Source organism: Plodia interpunctella, chromosome 14, assembly GCF_027563975.2.
Source record: "Plodia interpunctella isolate USDA-ARS_2022_Savannah chromosome 14, ilPloInte3.2, whole genome shotgun sequence".
NCBI classification, from domain to species: domain Eukaryota; kingdom Metazoa; phylum Arthropoda; class Insecta; order Lepidoptera; family Pyralidae; genus Plodia; species Plodia interpunctella.
Genome location: NC_071307.1, coordinates 10099494 through 10115119, shown reverse-complemented (window position 1 = coordinate 10115119; position 15626 = coordinate 10099494). Strand labels below are relative to the sequence as shown.

At 37.6% G+C, this 15626-nt stretch overlaps 2 protein-coding genes across 2 annotated transcripts; one reads left to right on the top strand and one right to left on the bottom strand.

The window, feature by feature from the left end:
• Positions 1-276: 276 nt before the first annotated feature.
• LOC128675295 (transcription factor Adf-1-like) lies at positions 277-8386 on the bottom strand. Its single transcript, XM_053754601.1, has 5 exons — positions 8286-8386; positions 6374-6526; positions 5741-5894; positions 1203-1389; positions 277-916 (listed from the first exon to the last, which is right to left on the bottom strand). Exons 2-5 carry the CDS (start codon positions 6513-6515, stop codon positions 815-817), a joined length of 585 nt encoding a protein of 194 aa, XP_053610576.1. The 5' UTR covers positions 6516-6526; positions 8286-8386; the 3' UTR covers positions 277-814.
• On the top strand, positions 2927-5467 carry LOC128675293 (uncharacterized). The gene is made up of 2 exons (XM_053754600.2): positions 2927-3094; positions 4805-5467. The coding sequence occupies exons 1-2, from the start codon at positions 3000-3002 to the stop codon at positions 5409-5411; spliced, it is 702 nt and encodes a 233-aa protein (XP_053610575.1). The 5' UTR covers positions 2927-2999; the 3' UTR covers positions 5412-5467.
• Positions 8387-15626: the final 7240 nt, after the last annotated feature.

The window sequence follows — 15626 nt, the reverse complement described above, 5'->3', positions numbered from 1 at the left end:
CACACAAGTTACCTGTCCCTTGCTAGTGTATTAATATATTTGTCACACTAGTTGTCTGTCCCTGGCTAGTGTATGAATATATTTGTCACACTAGTTGTCTGTCCCTGGCTAGTGTATTAATATATTTGTCACACTAGTTGTCTGTCCCTGGCTAGTGTATTAATATATTTGTCACACTAGTTGTCTGTCCCTGGCTAGTGTATTAATATATTTGTCACACTAGTTGTCTGTCCCTGGCTAGTGTATTAATATATTTGTCACACTAGTTGTCTATCCCTGGCTAGTGTATTAATATATTTGTCACACTAGTTGTCTGTCCCTGGCTAGTGATCCCAAAAACTCGATCCGGCTCAGGGTGAAGGTCAGTCCCAGGTGCAGTCGCAGCCTGACATTTTCAAGGGGGTAATGAGCTAGGAGGAGGAGCTCGAAGCCTCCATTAGCTTGCGGTCGCAGCAGTTGAGTTGAGACACTTTCGCAACAGTCGGTCATTAGATCGACTAAAATGGGTGTATTATATAAGCTCGTATTAGGCTCCTGTACCCGACTGTATTTGCAGTCGCTAAAATGCACCAGTCCGCATTTGGCTTCCACTTGGTCATGGCTTTTACTCCTTATCCATCCATAAAGCCAGTGCACCAGGATTTTCACAATTGTGCAAATAAATATTGAACCAATTTCTGCGAAATGTGATACTCATTTTCAAAATGTGTATTTTTTATTCCAATCTCATTTAGCCCTTTATTCAACCAATCGAGTCTGAGATACGAGTGTTGTTTTAAATTATTATCCTATTATTTTATACTACTATCCTAGGCTAGTTCAAGTGTAAGTCTTGTTTGCTGAGCTCCGCCTTCGTGTCCTCTCCGTGGAGCTCGTCCTCAGCCCTGAGCAGCGCGTCCAGCACTTGCCTCTTCACCTGCAACACAACGCATATTTTTACTACTATAATAAACAGCACACGAAAAGACATAAGAACTATTAAATCAGTCAATACATTACTGGCATAAAATTTAAGCTCTAATAGAAAAGGTGTACACTACGTACATCGAAGTTAAGATTTTTTAATATAAATATTTATCATTTACTGATGTAAAAAATATACTTAAAACTAAGTCTACCGATTAGCCATTCTGGATTTAGATGTTAGGGGCACAGGTAGCAGGATAACAGGTGTTTCATGGTTATTACTGATCGTTCTGTACCTGATTCTGCAATGTTCGTGGCAGTCGCTTGGTGCTCTGGCAGACGCTGGCGAAGAACAGCTCCAGGGAGTCGTGGTCGGGGGGCGGGTGCCCCGGGTCCCACACGTCTGTGTCCTGCTCCTGCTCCGAGTGCTCGGGCTCCGCGGACGAGTCCATCTTGATGGAGTCGCGGAATTGGCGCTGTGTCCTGTGGATGATAAGGTGTGATGGTACAGACAGGGGCAGACAAACCTAACCGAATCTACTCATTAACTCAGCAATTAGACATACACTGGCACTTTTTCACGTCAAATTTAAAATATTATTAAAATAGTATTTTCTCATTTTCGGAACGACCGCTGCTGGAAGATACTCATTGAAATAGCGTTGGTCTCTATCTCATTATTTAACTAATTTCCTATCGCCGGTCAGAGTGTAGCCAGTAGCCCAGCAGTAGTCAGTGCTAGCAGACACACATCGATTTATTGCTCACGTGAGAGTGAAAGAACTTGGAGAAAACCACAGACAGACCACCAAAACAAGACAAAAGATTTGAAGAAAGAAGTAGTTATTTAATTCGCCCTAAAAATTATTTATTTACGACATTAGTTACTTCATCACATTCATCTTTTTCGCTGGGGGTTAGAATGAAATTAAAAGCGGTTACCTACTTCACTGTAGCCGACATCTCGGCAACGAATAACAAAATGAAATAGGGGAATAAAAGTTAATTTAGCAAAAAATGCAGATGAAATAGACGCCTGAAGGATCGCCGAGAAATGACGAGCACATTTGCCGGGTTAGGGTGCTTTCCCACTGGCGGTAAGTCGGCGAAAGATTACACGGGGTAATAAAATAATTTATCTGTATGTATGTGTCTCATCTCATACCCCATTTGCGATGATCAATCGTGCTAATAATATAAACGTGAATGTATGTGATAATGTTTGGATGCTTGTAACTCTTTGAATTGATTCTAAGGATATTTGGGGCAAAGAAATAATGATACCCGAATGACACATTGGGTATTTTTTAATCTATTTTTTTAATACCGATATAATTATTGTAAGAAAAAACTATTATTACTAAATAATATTTTTTTACAAGAACGGTATTGATTTTTTTTATATAAGAACGGTAAAAAAAATGATTGAAAAATACCCAATGTGTCATTCAGGTATCATTATTTCTAAAATAAGTGTTTGGTGTGGTGTAAGATCATCCTTACGTTCTCTGCCTCGGCTCGTAATTTTACAGTCAAATGGAGAAGCATTACGAGTTCACGATTGCCTGGTCACGCATCCGCTCACTGGAGATTCCCGAAATTCCCACATCATTTCAAGCACGAGTTTTGGACATCTTACATTATAATCGGAAGTTCGCGAGGAGAAGATAATGTAGTTTTCCATTAAATAAATAATGTCTATTAAGTAGTTTTAAAATTTCTATCACAAAGTCTGTTTAGAATCTTGCAAATCAATTCATCTTTTCTGTATTTATAAAATAAACAAACTGAATAAAATTGATTTTATCTGCCGACCCTGCCCAACTTGGCGAAATCAAAATCTTTTGTAAGCAAGTTTCCTTTCTATTATTATTCTAAACAATGTTGCACCAATGTTCACCTGACTGGTTCCTATGAAACCAGTAAAGCGAGACACACGAACCATAAACATATGTCTAGAGCGAGATGCATGATAGCGTTTCGGAAGCGAGCGGTTCCCAGGGGAAAGGGCGTTAGTACGCGGCTATGCCTCGGCCGGGTCGCTTGTGTTTTACGTGATATTACGGTTTTTTTGAGTAAAATAAAAAGGGAAAATGACGTCGGGAGCATATTGCGCGGTCCAGGGATGCAAAAATCAGAAGACAATGAAGGAAATTTCGTTCTTCAAGCTGCCCACGGACGCCAAACGGTGAGCCTCTCTCTTGTCGCTAGATGGCAGTAGTGGTAACGTTTCGTACTCTGAAAACGCTCCGCTTATAGAAACATTTGTGATAGCACAAATATTAAATTGTATGAGCGTTTATTAAGTGTTTCATACGGTAATGTTGTGAATAATGCTATAGTTATACTACGGGGATGTTTTTTCTAATAAAGTTTGTTTACTTGCGTAGTGTTAAATCTCCCACTGAACAATGCCCTTGAAGATGATTATTTAAAATTAACAATTTTTTTCGAATTGTTCGGTTTATTGACAAACACCACTTCGTAAACAAAGTAGCATCGCTCACATCGAGCCGCTCTCGCCGTCTCTCTCTAGCACTGTACATAATCGCATCATTCCGTACGGCTGTCTCGCTCGCGGCATCAGCTGGTCGCCCCACGGGATTACTGTATTGTATCGAGTTCTCACGCGACGCGATTTGCTTTTTTATTACTATTTTTATGCGACAGCTGATTAAAAGCGCTGTGTTGTTTGTTTGTTGTTATATAATTTAAGTAATGGATTCAAAGACTTTACTAATAAATATCCACTCATCATCATATCGAGTGTGCTAAAACTGGTGTAAGATTTTATTCAAGTCGCCTAAAGGCATCTGACATGACTTTACGACTACTTACCGCAATCTAGTGGCAGGTAGTCGCATACACACTAGTGATCTAAACTGCTCCACCAGTGTGCAGGTTTCCTCACAATGTTTCCTTCACCGGAAGCAAGTGGTGGTCTATGAAACTACTTACTATATATCAGATTGGTATACGAACTCATATGGCACGAGTAGGATACGAACCTGAGACCTTTTGATCCACAGGCGGGCGTCTTAACCATTACACCATCACCTCTTCCATATAATATCCACTATTAGGTAGGTATAGGTACTAAATGTTCTAAAGTCCCGCTACTTACATCTGTCTACTCGCGATGAACTTAAAATCAAAGACATTTCAACAGGATACTTAGATATGTTTAAAGCATTTATGTGACCTGTATAGCTCTGCATTGGTAATACTTCCATACTAATATAAACAATTATAAATAATGCTTTTTCTTTTTTTTTCGATTGTAATTAATATAATAAAAAACTACTGAACGGATTTTGACCAAACGTTCAGGAATATCATAGGCTACGTTTTATTATGGTTTTACCCGAGCGAAGAGGGGACGGGCCGCTTGTATGTATATATATATATACGAGTACGAAACGTTTACTTTATATTTAGTATAGGTAGTATAGTAAGTGGAGGCGGGTCGCTATCGCCTGTAACCAGTATAACTATTAATATTTTATGAGTTCAGCCGGCTTAAACTTTGGGAAAGTAGTTCAGTGTCAAGCTGCACGTATGTACTCATAACTTAAAGGGTAATAAATGACAAGCCCGTTTGACAGCAATTTGTCTAGAGGGGTGATCGGTCCTCTCATTCTCTCAAGTAAATAGATTTTGTTGCACCATTGTAAAGAAAGAAAGAAAATCTATTTACTTGCTAATACAAAATTAACAACAACTTTTTTCCTAAATATGCAACATACTCACTTTAAAAATGAAATCGTAAAACCATTAACTTAATAGTGCATAGACAAAATTGATAACATTTCCTAATAGAATAAATACCAAATGGTTCCCAAGGTTTCGCATACAAAGTATACTTGTTTCCATAACCATAACATATTATTTTTTTCAGTCGCGAAGATTGGCTGTACATGATAGGGAGGCCGGACCTTCTTCAAAAGCCAGATCTCAAGCCGGAGTGCCATTTCGTGTGCCACATCCACTTCGAGGAGTTCATGATGATCAGGAAACCCCTACTCAGACCCACCGCCATCCCCACCAAGAACATCCCCACCCTACCCATTATTAACGAAGCTGTCAAAACCCCCACTACCAAAGAAGACAAGAGCACACAAACGCGCAAAAAATTTTACAAAGATTTAGTCAATTGTAAAAGTACTGGTGTCTTAACTAATGGTGAAGTGCGGATAGAATTAGAAGGAGAATTTGGACCTAAGAAAGCTAAAAAAAGGAAGCTGAAAAGCCAGCTTAGTGAAAGTGAAAAGAAAATGAAGAAACTAGAAGCAGAAGTAGTAGAACTGAAGAAACAATTGGCAGCTGCCAAGGTTGCGACACCGAGTCGTGCATCGATTGATGCGAAATTAGCTAGAAATGATACTAAGACTGCTGATAGTGTATCTATTACTCCATTCCCGACTTCGGTTGTTTGTGAAACTGATACTAAAAAAGAAAATATTGTTATAAAAGTAGAGATTAAACAAGAAATGTTAGACGATTAAATTGTCGAAAAAATTTTAAGTGTTATAATATTTATATTCGTCTCTCTTATCGCTATTTTGTGACAATATATAACGAATTACAATGTTATTCTTGGTAATGTTTGGGACAATATTATAATCAATAATATAATAGAATTCCTCCCAGAATCGAACTACTTTAATGGCTGCCATTAAGTCAGCCTGAGTACAGTTTAGCATTCAACTAACAGGCACGCATGATGATGCTTGCCTGTCCCGAATGCTAAACGGTGGATAGTAGATGTACTATCCACCTCTCTCTATATGGGAATCATTGAGTATACTTGCAACTGAAATGATAATTAACTAACCTCTTGGTCATGTAGGGCAACAAGAACGCCATCTGGCTCTGGAAGCGCCACTTCTTGCCGGGCAGTCCCGCTGAAGAACTGGAGTTACGGGTCCTCTTTAGCGCCTGTCGCATCGAGTCCCGGAGAATCTTCCACTCCCGCTTCAGGATTTCACCTGAGAGAAAATAATTTAGTATGTGTAGACAAATAGGTATATTATACGTATTTTGATTTAGTATATACCTATTGCATACCATAATTTTTGATTTTTCATTTATGGACAAAGAAATTAGGTAAATGTTCTTATAATCGATTGGCGGAACAAAATTAAGATCTTCATTGCTAGATATTTAATTCTCTACATTCTTTCAACGTCGTTTATTAGAAACTGAATAAGGTAGGTACAGTTTGTTTTGCAAAATTCAAAATATAATATTTCAACTTACGATGATATAGGTACATGACGATTTATTGACGTCAAAAATGTATTTAACTCTACTGCCGACTTCCAAACCTTAGGTAAAGAGGCAGCGCAAAACTTCGCCGCAGCCTTTTCTTTGATGACGAATTCACCAAGGTGAGTACAATACAGAGTAGTAAAGGTTGTACCATGTCTTATCATAATTATTATTTCAAAGCTAGATGAATACTAACAGTTCATGCCGAGTTTGGCTGAGATCTCCTGCCAGCAGCGGTCGCGGGCGTTGATGTCCCGGTGGTTTTCGTTGCCCGTGTCGTACAGCACGGGACACTGCCTCACCTCGTTGATCAGCCTTTCCCGGTACGGTCTCGTCATGGCTTATCAACCTGGTAAAAAGAACATTTTAAAATTATTTTTCTTGTTGTTATCAACCTAATCAGCGTAGGTCATCAGTAACGTAGGTTGTATAAGCTGATTTATAACAAAAACATTCGTTTTTAGGTTGTTTAATAGTAACAGTCAGAAATTGTGTGTTGAAGTGTACGAAGAATATTACTAGCTGCGTCCCGGTGCTTCGATCCCGCGGGAATTTCGAGATAAAAAGTACCCTATGTGTTATTCCATGTTATATTCTACCCGTGTCCTAAATTTAATCAAAATCGGTCCAGTAGATTTTGCGGGAAGAGTAACAAACAACTAAACAAACTTACTTTCGCATTTATAATATTAGTTGGATTGGATTGGATTAGTAGATAGCTACACATTTCGGTGGGGTTTCATGGGAGACTGCTTAACAGCGACCAACTTCTGTTATCAATACATATAATAAAATTGAAGAAAGGCCAAATTTGTACATTTGATATTTTTTTAAAATTTTCATGGAATATACTTAGTTACTGATATAGATGACGAAAATATAGTTTTGGAAATTTTTGTCTGTCTGTCTGTCTGAACGCGCATCACTCGAAGTCTACTGTACCGATTTGCTTGAAATTTGGTATATAAGTACCTTATATACCGGGTTAACATCTTAGATACATTTCATTCCGGTAAATGGTCAGGTTCCCGTAGGATAATTGAAAAACTAATTATGAATCAAAAATGCCCCGGAATCCCGGGTTAACATCTTAATAGACATTTCATCCCGGAAAATGAGGAGGGTCCTGTAGAAAAATTAAAATAACAATCCACGGAGCCGATTTACTTTAAATTTTGTAGATAAGTGTAAACAGAATATAAACAATTTTTTTTATCGATGGAAGTCTGATATAGATATAATTAAAAGGAAAACGGGGAAGGGAAACGAAAAGGGAAACGGAATGGGACACATTGCGAAAAATATGATGGCACAATATGTTGAAAACGGTACGGGATATCTACATTACATAGCAGGAAGCGGGATTGTACAAGTTTGCGGGACGAGACACGCAGCGGAAAACAGGAAATTGAACTAAAGATGAGAAAAAATGCGAATTTGAATCATATAATATAGTCTTACAGAATACGCGATAAAAAAATTACTGAGATTTTTCTATGAAATACACGCGGGCGAAGCCGCGGGCGAAGCCGCGGGCAAAAGCTAGTACGAAATAAAACCCCTCGCTTTAGCATCAGGCAGGAGCTAAACCGGCGTTAGATAAGCTATACATTTCATAAATAGCGCTCCCGAAGTTCCGATCTCAATTACGCAGCTCTGATATAGGTACATATTTTCATAACAAACCAAACAAAAACCGTTTTAAATTTTACTTTCGCATTTAAATACTTGTTAGTTAGATAAAAATGGTTAAATAAAAAACGTTATACATACATTTTATCAAATAATAAAAATAAGGCCATGAAAGTAATTGTGTGCACAATTACAAAATGGTTTTCGTAAGGAACCATAACATCTTTCTAGATAATATATTTTTAGTTGGATAAGATTTAAGTAATTGAGCAAAATAATTGTGAAGACATGAAAGATAATAATAATTCACAATAGTCCTTTGTGAATATGTCAGCATGTCATTTCATTTGAATTGTGGTTATTCAGTGTGGTTCTCTACTTCTAAGGTACTGGGGTGCCTAGAACAGTGCGAGAGAAACTTGCAAGTACATAAAGGATAAATTAAAATTGTTAACAGATATGTGAATTATACTTACGGCGCGCAGTTTATCAGCTATGCGATGCGATGCCGAGCGACGCAGCGACTGCGGGCGAGGCGCGAGCTACACTGAGCGAGACGAAGCGATACTCGGGAGATGTCGCGTCGTGTTGCCGCTCCGTGCAGTTTATCGCGCATCGCGCCGCGGTGGGTGGCGTGGTTAAGCATTTTCGATGGCTGTTAGTCGGAGCGGGCGGAATAAAACACAGCGCTAGCTGGATGGTTAGGAAAATAGGTGGTATTTACTTTCGGAGGGGAGCAACCCACCCATACTCAGAATTCTCTGTAAGTACCTATGACCCTGATTCAAATAATGCTTTTAGCATTGAGTCTAGCTATTGAACTTTTACAAATTGTAATTTTGTGTATAAACGCGAAAGTTTGTGAGTATGTTTGTTACTTCTTCACGCTCAAACTACTAGACTACACCGTATGAAAATAAGTACACAGTCGCAGATAATATTCTACCTAGCTAGCTAGAAGCGCTAATGCTTTCTTTTGTTATTTTCTCAAAAGATTTTTGTATATTTTACTTTCCCCGGGGTCACGGCCGCCCGACGTTCCTAAAATTTCTAAATGTACTTATTTAATGAGCTCATTCGATTTTTGTAATTCATTTGTTAATTAGACATCGAAAATTCCCAGTTCAGTTACTGTTAGTATACCTGGTTTTTGATGGGAGCTCGAGTAGGTGCTACTGTGAAGACGAGTTCTAATGTTCACCAAGCCACCAGCACTCGGTACACGAAGATTATCATATTACTCGTAAACATACAAGAGTCAGGATGTCGACAAAATTGTGTGGTATTTAAACCTAACCTACCGTATCTGATTAGTGGTATTATACCACTAATAGGTACCTGGGGGCTTACCATCATCTCTTAACGCGATTCACTTTACGACCTAAACTGAACTGAAACACTTTACCATCGACTTATATTTTTGTATGAATGCGATTCATTTTAGGTTCCTAAATTGAACTGAATTGCATTGGAATCGTTCTGTAAAAGTTGATGGTAGGTCTGCTGTTCACAGTGCTGACTGGGATAATCCGGCACAGTTGCACAGACACAGATGAACATAAAAGATGCGGCATCTAGCTACACGTGTCTACATCCGTGGTGCCTCTAAGAATAGCTTCATGTTGCGACCTCCGTGTGACCCCGTGACCCCGCCGCCCATCCGCTGCCTAGCCGTCGGGTGTTTACTTCACCTGTTTACATCCAGGCGCGGCTAGATTCTAGATCCAGTCCAATTGTTATTTGCGTTTATTTTTAGCGACAATAGATGATAATCATACGACTATTTGCCGGATAATTTGGATAGTTTGTCAAGTGAGAGATAAAAAAAGAGCGGGGCTCTGAAGCTAAACAATTTGAAAGAGATTTCAGCGCGTCTCATCGAGACAAACTGGTGATCCGAGATCAGATATTTTTTTTGCTCAGCGTATCTATAAGTCTGGCAGTACAGCGAGGAAATGCTGCCAGCATTCTGGGCACGTTGCCTCGGTGCGGCGCGTTTGAGGAGGTTTTTCATTTGTAATTTTTGTGTTATTTTAATTTAATATATTTATAGAATTGTATGTATTACTTTATAGTAATACATATATTATATTGATTTATAAATAAAAAAAAAGTGAGAGATATAAAACCTTTTATACGACACCTGATCCGAAATAATTTAATTCCAGGTTTGAACTTAGAAGTGAAAGTACATTTGAAGACTGAAAATTGTATGAAAATTCTTTGTTAATTTTAGGAATTATTTATAACCCGGTCGAAATAAATGTGAACATCGCTGCATACAAACGTTATTTAGACAGGTCCAAACACAATTCCGTCGTGATACATCAACATTGACAGCAATGAGAGTAATATACATTCTGATCAGTGATGACCACAATACTTAGTACCTACCTACGGAACAAAAGAATGTTTCAAATGGTCATCGTTTATGTGACTTATATTCACTCTTTCTCTCTCAGCTTTCTTTCTTAGATTTCGTGGGCACAGGTGGCCACTTACATTTGTTTTACAAGCTTATTTATATATTAAATAAAGTTTGTTAGTTGATAAAACAAAGAATATGCAGAACAAATATAAATCAGATAGGACAACATTATTACCTTCATTATTTGGAAAGCAATATGCTGTAACATCTCCCCCGGCTGATGAAATAATAAAGATACGAGAAATTAAAACCAGGGAATCTATAAATAAAGCAGGGTTTACAAAAAGGTCCATTCTGAGTCCTCCGGGACGGAAATTAGAGGATAACTGAGAGGGACCATTTTCTACAGTTAACCAACCGTGCATTATACCCTTCTCGCTCTTATTTTCTGGGCTATTAACACTACTTTCCTTTGTAGAGCACGGTTCAATAACTTTTGGGGTGTAGTATGCACTACTGTGTAGGCTCAATAGTGAATTTTGAAGCAAAGACACAAAGATAGTTTTGCTGTGGCAACTCTTCGTCCTGCAAGATAAGTTAGGTACTGATCTTCGCAGGACGAGTTTCGGTATATGCACAAGTCATGATTCTTCTGACGTTGCAATAGAGTTGAAATTCTTCGAAAGTTTAGTTAGGACTGGTTTGCTCCGTTGTTGGGTAAACTTGGAGAGATGGTATTTCTACGAAAATTGGCATTGTTCCTGGTTCTACGGTACGAAAATTGCCGAATTTGCAATAAATTAATGTACTAATTAGGTAATGTTTGTGTTTTGTCACTCTGCGACGGAAAGACTTTAATGTGGGCATCATTCTTGACATTTTTACCACGATTTTCCGATCCAAATTATCTCATTGAAAGTAACAGATTCTTTCAAATCCTAACAAAATGTATCGTCGATTACGTAACGTAACAATTAAACCGCGCCTTCGTAACTATCTATACAATTCACAAATTGGCATCCATTGTCATCTCACCGGTAGGCAACACAATGTTTTGTGTCTAAACATATACTTGCTAAATTGTATTGTATTTACCCACTGTAGCTACGGGAAGTCGTTGCGATCTCAATCGAATGCAAACAGTTCGATGGCTTCATCGAGGTTGATATGTTTGTTATGTTCTATGTCTATCTTTTGAACATAATTGAGTTTGGCTGTGGAATTGGAGAAATATGCTTATGACATTAAATCAATAAAGTTCACAACTCTATGTGTTTTTAGAATCCCATGAATATGTACTTGCTAAGTTACTTCATTTTCAGTGAATTAATAATTCGCTGGGCAATCAATCAAATAATGTTTTAATTTAAACCTTCTATGATTTTTCGCCTTACTTTACACCTTATATGCTCTCTCTGGCAATGGTACCAAGGCATTTGACCTTGTCTATCACACCAGCAGTCTGGCGGTTAATCCGACCTGACAGACAGACATTGGCGATCCATCATGGAGCATCGGAGCTGCCACCACAATCAATGGCCCATCTAGACACAACTAAGAGACACAAGACACAACGTCCAACGTTTAAACTATTAGGCTAATTACTGAGTATTATCCGTATATTTCTTTTATCTATGATACGGAGTGTTTGAGTAGCTTTGTATTGCAATTGGAATAACTGAAATGTATGTAGCATCTTTATAAAAATGTATAACGGCCTCTGGAATGTAATGATAAATGTCAGTTGCAGAACTTTCTTATCGGTGCATTCGCTTCAGAGATAATTTATTATGTGCTTTTTTTTATTAAACAAAAAGTATCACGAATTTTAAACAATCTCACAGAAGATTGATTCCCATTTGGGATAACTAAAATGATTTCGCTCCATATGCTCTTTTTGCACCATATGTTCGCAAGATTTAGACAAATATCTACCTACAATCCCATTCCCACAGAAATCTCTGGGTCGAATGATAAATACGAGTCATGAGCTTTAGCTACAGTACTGTACATACAATCAACTACCACTTTGTCTGCCTTCCTTATATCTTTGTGGCGATTATGATTTTAAGTATCTGTGCATATTTTGATGTTTTGTTAACCGTATCTGCGTGTTGGAGTTCTAGTCTCATTACATACATCTTCTAATAATAACGCACCTACTGAAAATGTTCATGTATGATGTTTAATGCCATATGATCATTCATTTATCCAAAAATTTAGTTGTTTCTAAAAACAACTTGTATTTAATCATTACAATCATCTGTAGTTCCCTACTGTAAATATACATCTGTTTGAGATTTTCCAGCAGGCCGGTGGCCATCACTATCTATTACAAGTAAAAACCACAAATAAATTTCGTTAAGTCCACCAACATATTAATTCCGATTCGTGTGTCATTTTTTACGAAATGACGAACCTGGGCCTGTCAACCGATTTCATAACAATCGAATTGGTCCAAACCATTGCCAAATTGCTCTCGTCTCACGTCAGAGCAAAAAATAAATCTTTTTTTTTTAATATAAGACAACCTTAAGAATACATTTTAGCTGTCGATCGAAGTAGTCATGCATGCTCGTGAAATATCGGCGTCGTGTCAGCCAAAAAAATTCTTTGTTCGCCTCTAAGCAAAAAATTTATAAAGTCTTCGATTCGCTCACCAGTAAACCGAAACCAACTCTATCAGAATTCCTTAAGATTGAAATTGGAACGAAGTAGTGGAGAATAAAAATAATTGTTAAGATCCCCGTAAGAAATGGGGTAGCCGCGAAATCTTTTGGTTTTTTCGAAGGACCTGTTCGTGCCAGTATAAAAGCATAAATATATTATAGACAGGTGGGCTATTGTGAGGTTTGAGAAGTAGGTGCAGTAAACCTTTTAATGCGGGTAGTTAGGGCGTATGATGTGGGTTAGCCGTTACGGTTACCGTCAGCTGTGTGCGACACGGTCGAAAGTGAAATAGGGACAGTTTCGTCAGTTGCTTTGTCAGTAATACACGCATTTAGTGAATATCAAATTATTTAAGATGAAGGAAAACCTTATTTAGGACTTCTGGCATGGTACTTAAGAAATGAAGTGAAAAATCAGTCATAAACTTGAATCCAAACTCAACCTGAATTTTAGTTCAAACCTGTATGGTATCATCGAAAAGAAACGTACTTATATTATATCATACAAAAGATTTGAAAATATTTGAGTACAAAACAAGAATCGTTCGAAAAGATGATGATCTCACAAAAACAAATTTAAACAGTAAAAGAGTTACAATTTCAAATCAACATTTGGTTGTATTTCGAAAATACTCATCATAAAAAAGTTCTTGCGTGGGCGGCACTGCCCAAGTCTTTATGCTTCAAATAATGATCGGGATAATGTATTCAGAAATACTCACGACTCGATAATTTATTCCTATTCAAATTAGACACCAAAAAACTACGGCTTGTTTACAAGGACCAGAACCGAAGTGGTCTCAAACGAAATGACAAAAAGTTTCACATGTAAGTCGGGATTAAAAAAAAACTTTACAAAAAATGTTAGTTCGTGGAATTGGAGCCCGATTTTGCGAAATACAATATAACTGTTTAGGGCTGCTATTCACTATCCAATAATATATTTTTTTACATGTACTTATTTTACAAGTTTTTATTTGACGTAGTAGGTTTGTATGTATCAAATGTTATTTAATGTATTCGATCCATTTAATATAATATCACCAACTTGTGTTGGTGATATTATATTGAATGGATAAAGTAAGATTTTTCTGTATTCTGATTAGTAAGCTTACTTTATATGAAATTCCTAAATGATGATAATAGTATAAACTTGATTTGTTAGTTCGTTACACAGTTTTGTGTAGTTTTCAGTCTAAAATGTAGTTATTGCTGTTTTGCGTTTTATAGAATCAAAAGTTTACCAATGAGCTGTAGCAACTGTCATGGGACTTATAAATCGGACAGAAACGAAACCAACAGTCTATAGCCATCCTTATATCCATGGTTGGCTGCGCACACGCTTCGCCGGCGACAGTCTGTCTAGCAACACCGCCGACAGTGACAGCGATATACAAATACATCAAGTTAGAAAAGGCCAGAATATCATACTCAGCTTGAGATAACTCGCAGGCGACAGGTTAGTGTCATCCCTTTTCAACTTACGTACAATTGGAGTGTTAAAAAGGGTCAGTACTTGTTGACCTTGAATCATGCCATTTGAAAAGATGCAATTTAGTGCAATTATATTGCGATATTGTAACGAATATGCAGGTCTTTGTGACATGTAATAAGTAGGCTTTGAAGCAGAATGAATGCTGAGCAATTATGGCTTACAAGGGAAGACGGAAAATGTCACTGGCCCTGACTTTTATGGCGTATTAAAGTATCAAGAAAGAATTAGGTTTTTATGCATTCTTTCTTGCCGTAGCGGAGCCGTAAAACACTTTGACTTTGTAGTGAACTTTGACTGACTTTGTAGAGGCCGGCGTTGCTACTGTTGAATAATATTTTGGCCGTGACTGACTATCCTTGTAGTTATGTACTATCCGATTCGCTTGTCTTTAGTATATATAGTATACCATCTATTCAACATTCTCGTTCCCCGGAGCGTGTTTTCCAAATAATCATTATTCTTGGACCTTGATTTTATCCTTTACAGGTCACAAAGTCAAACTCATAACGTTATAAAAACTTGATTACATAATTACATATTGCATGTAAATTATACCCACGTACAATTGGATGGAAACACATAATGGTCAACAAGTACACACACATAACTACTAATAACTGATGATATCACCTCTCGTTGATGCTTTGTCTGTCTGTACGTTGCTAGGCGAGAGGGAATTCTAATTCTATTCTATTGTGAAAATAAAATCGATTTAAAGTTTACATTTACATTATAATGAAGTTTCTACTAGACAAATAGTCACCATAGTTTTTACATGATTAGGGGCATATTTTTCTGTTTTTATTGAAACAAATATAGCATCGAAAGACTATAAAACTTTTGAGTTTTTAAAAATTTGCTATTTTGGCCATTTGAGTCCGAAATAGTCTTGTGGCATTGCGGCCATTCCAAAAGCTATTCGCGGTCTTATATTTTAAACCATGATACTATTCCAGGACTTTATGGATTTTTAGTCTGGATGCGCTAACAAACATACAGACAATAATTCTAAAAAAATTGTTTCGGTATCTATTACTCTCATAAAGACTCCTCATAATTATTGTTTTTCTATGTTACATATCAACCTACGAATATATATGTGCGCAGTAGGATTACATACTCGCAGTGAACAGCGAGCTCTTGGAGGACGCTGGGAGTGAGCTGGCGGCGCGTCAGCTGCCGCGTGGCTCACGCATAAACACCTCGGGCATTTGTTACCACAGACCAACTATATATATGATCAACTATGATCCAGGAGTTTCATTAAGACCAAGATAAATGACTA

Bases quoted from the DNA above. Each gene is read 5' to 3' on its own strand.
- LOC128675293 (XM_053754600.2), top strand. From the start codon at position 3,000: ATGACGTCGGGAGCATATTGCGCGGTCCAGGGATGCAAAAATCAGAAG. The intron at 3,095-4,804 runs GTGAGCCTCTCT...TATTTTTTTCAG, and splicing joins CTGCCCACGGACGCCAAACG to TCGCGAAGATTGGCTGTACA.
- LOC128675295 (XM_053754601.1), bottom strand. From the start codon at position 6,515: ATGACGAGACCGTACCGGGAAAGGCTGATCAACGAGGTGAGGCAGTGT. The intron at 1,390-5,740 runs GTTAGTTAATTA...TATCATCCACAG, and splicing joins TTGCCCTACATGACCAAGAG to GACACAGCGCCAATTCCGCG. The intron at 917-1,202 runs GTACAGAACGAT...GTTGTGTTGCAG, and splicing joins CACGAACATTGCAGAATCAG to GTGAAGAGGCAAGTGCTGGA.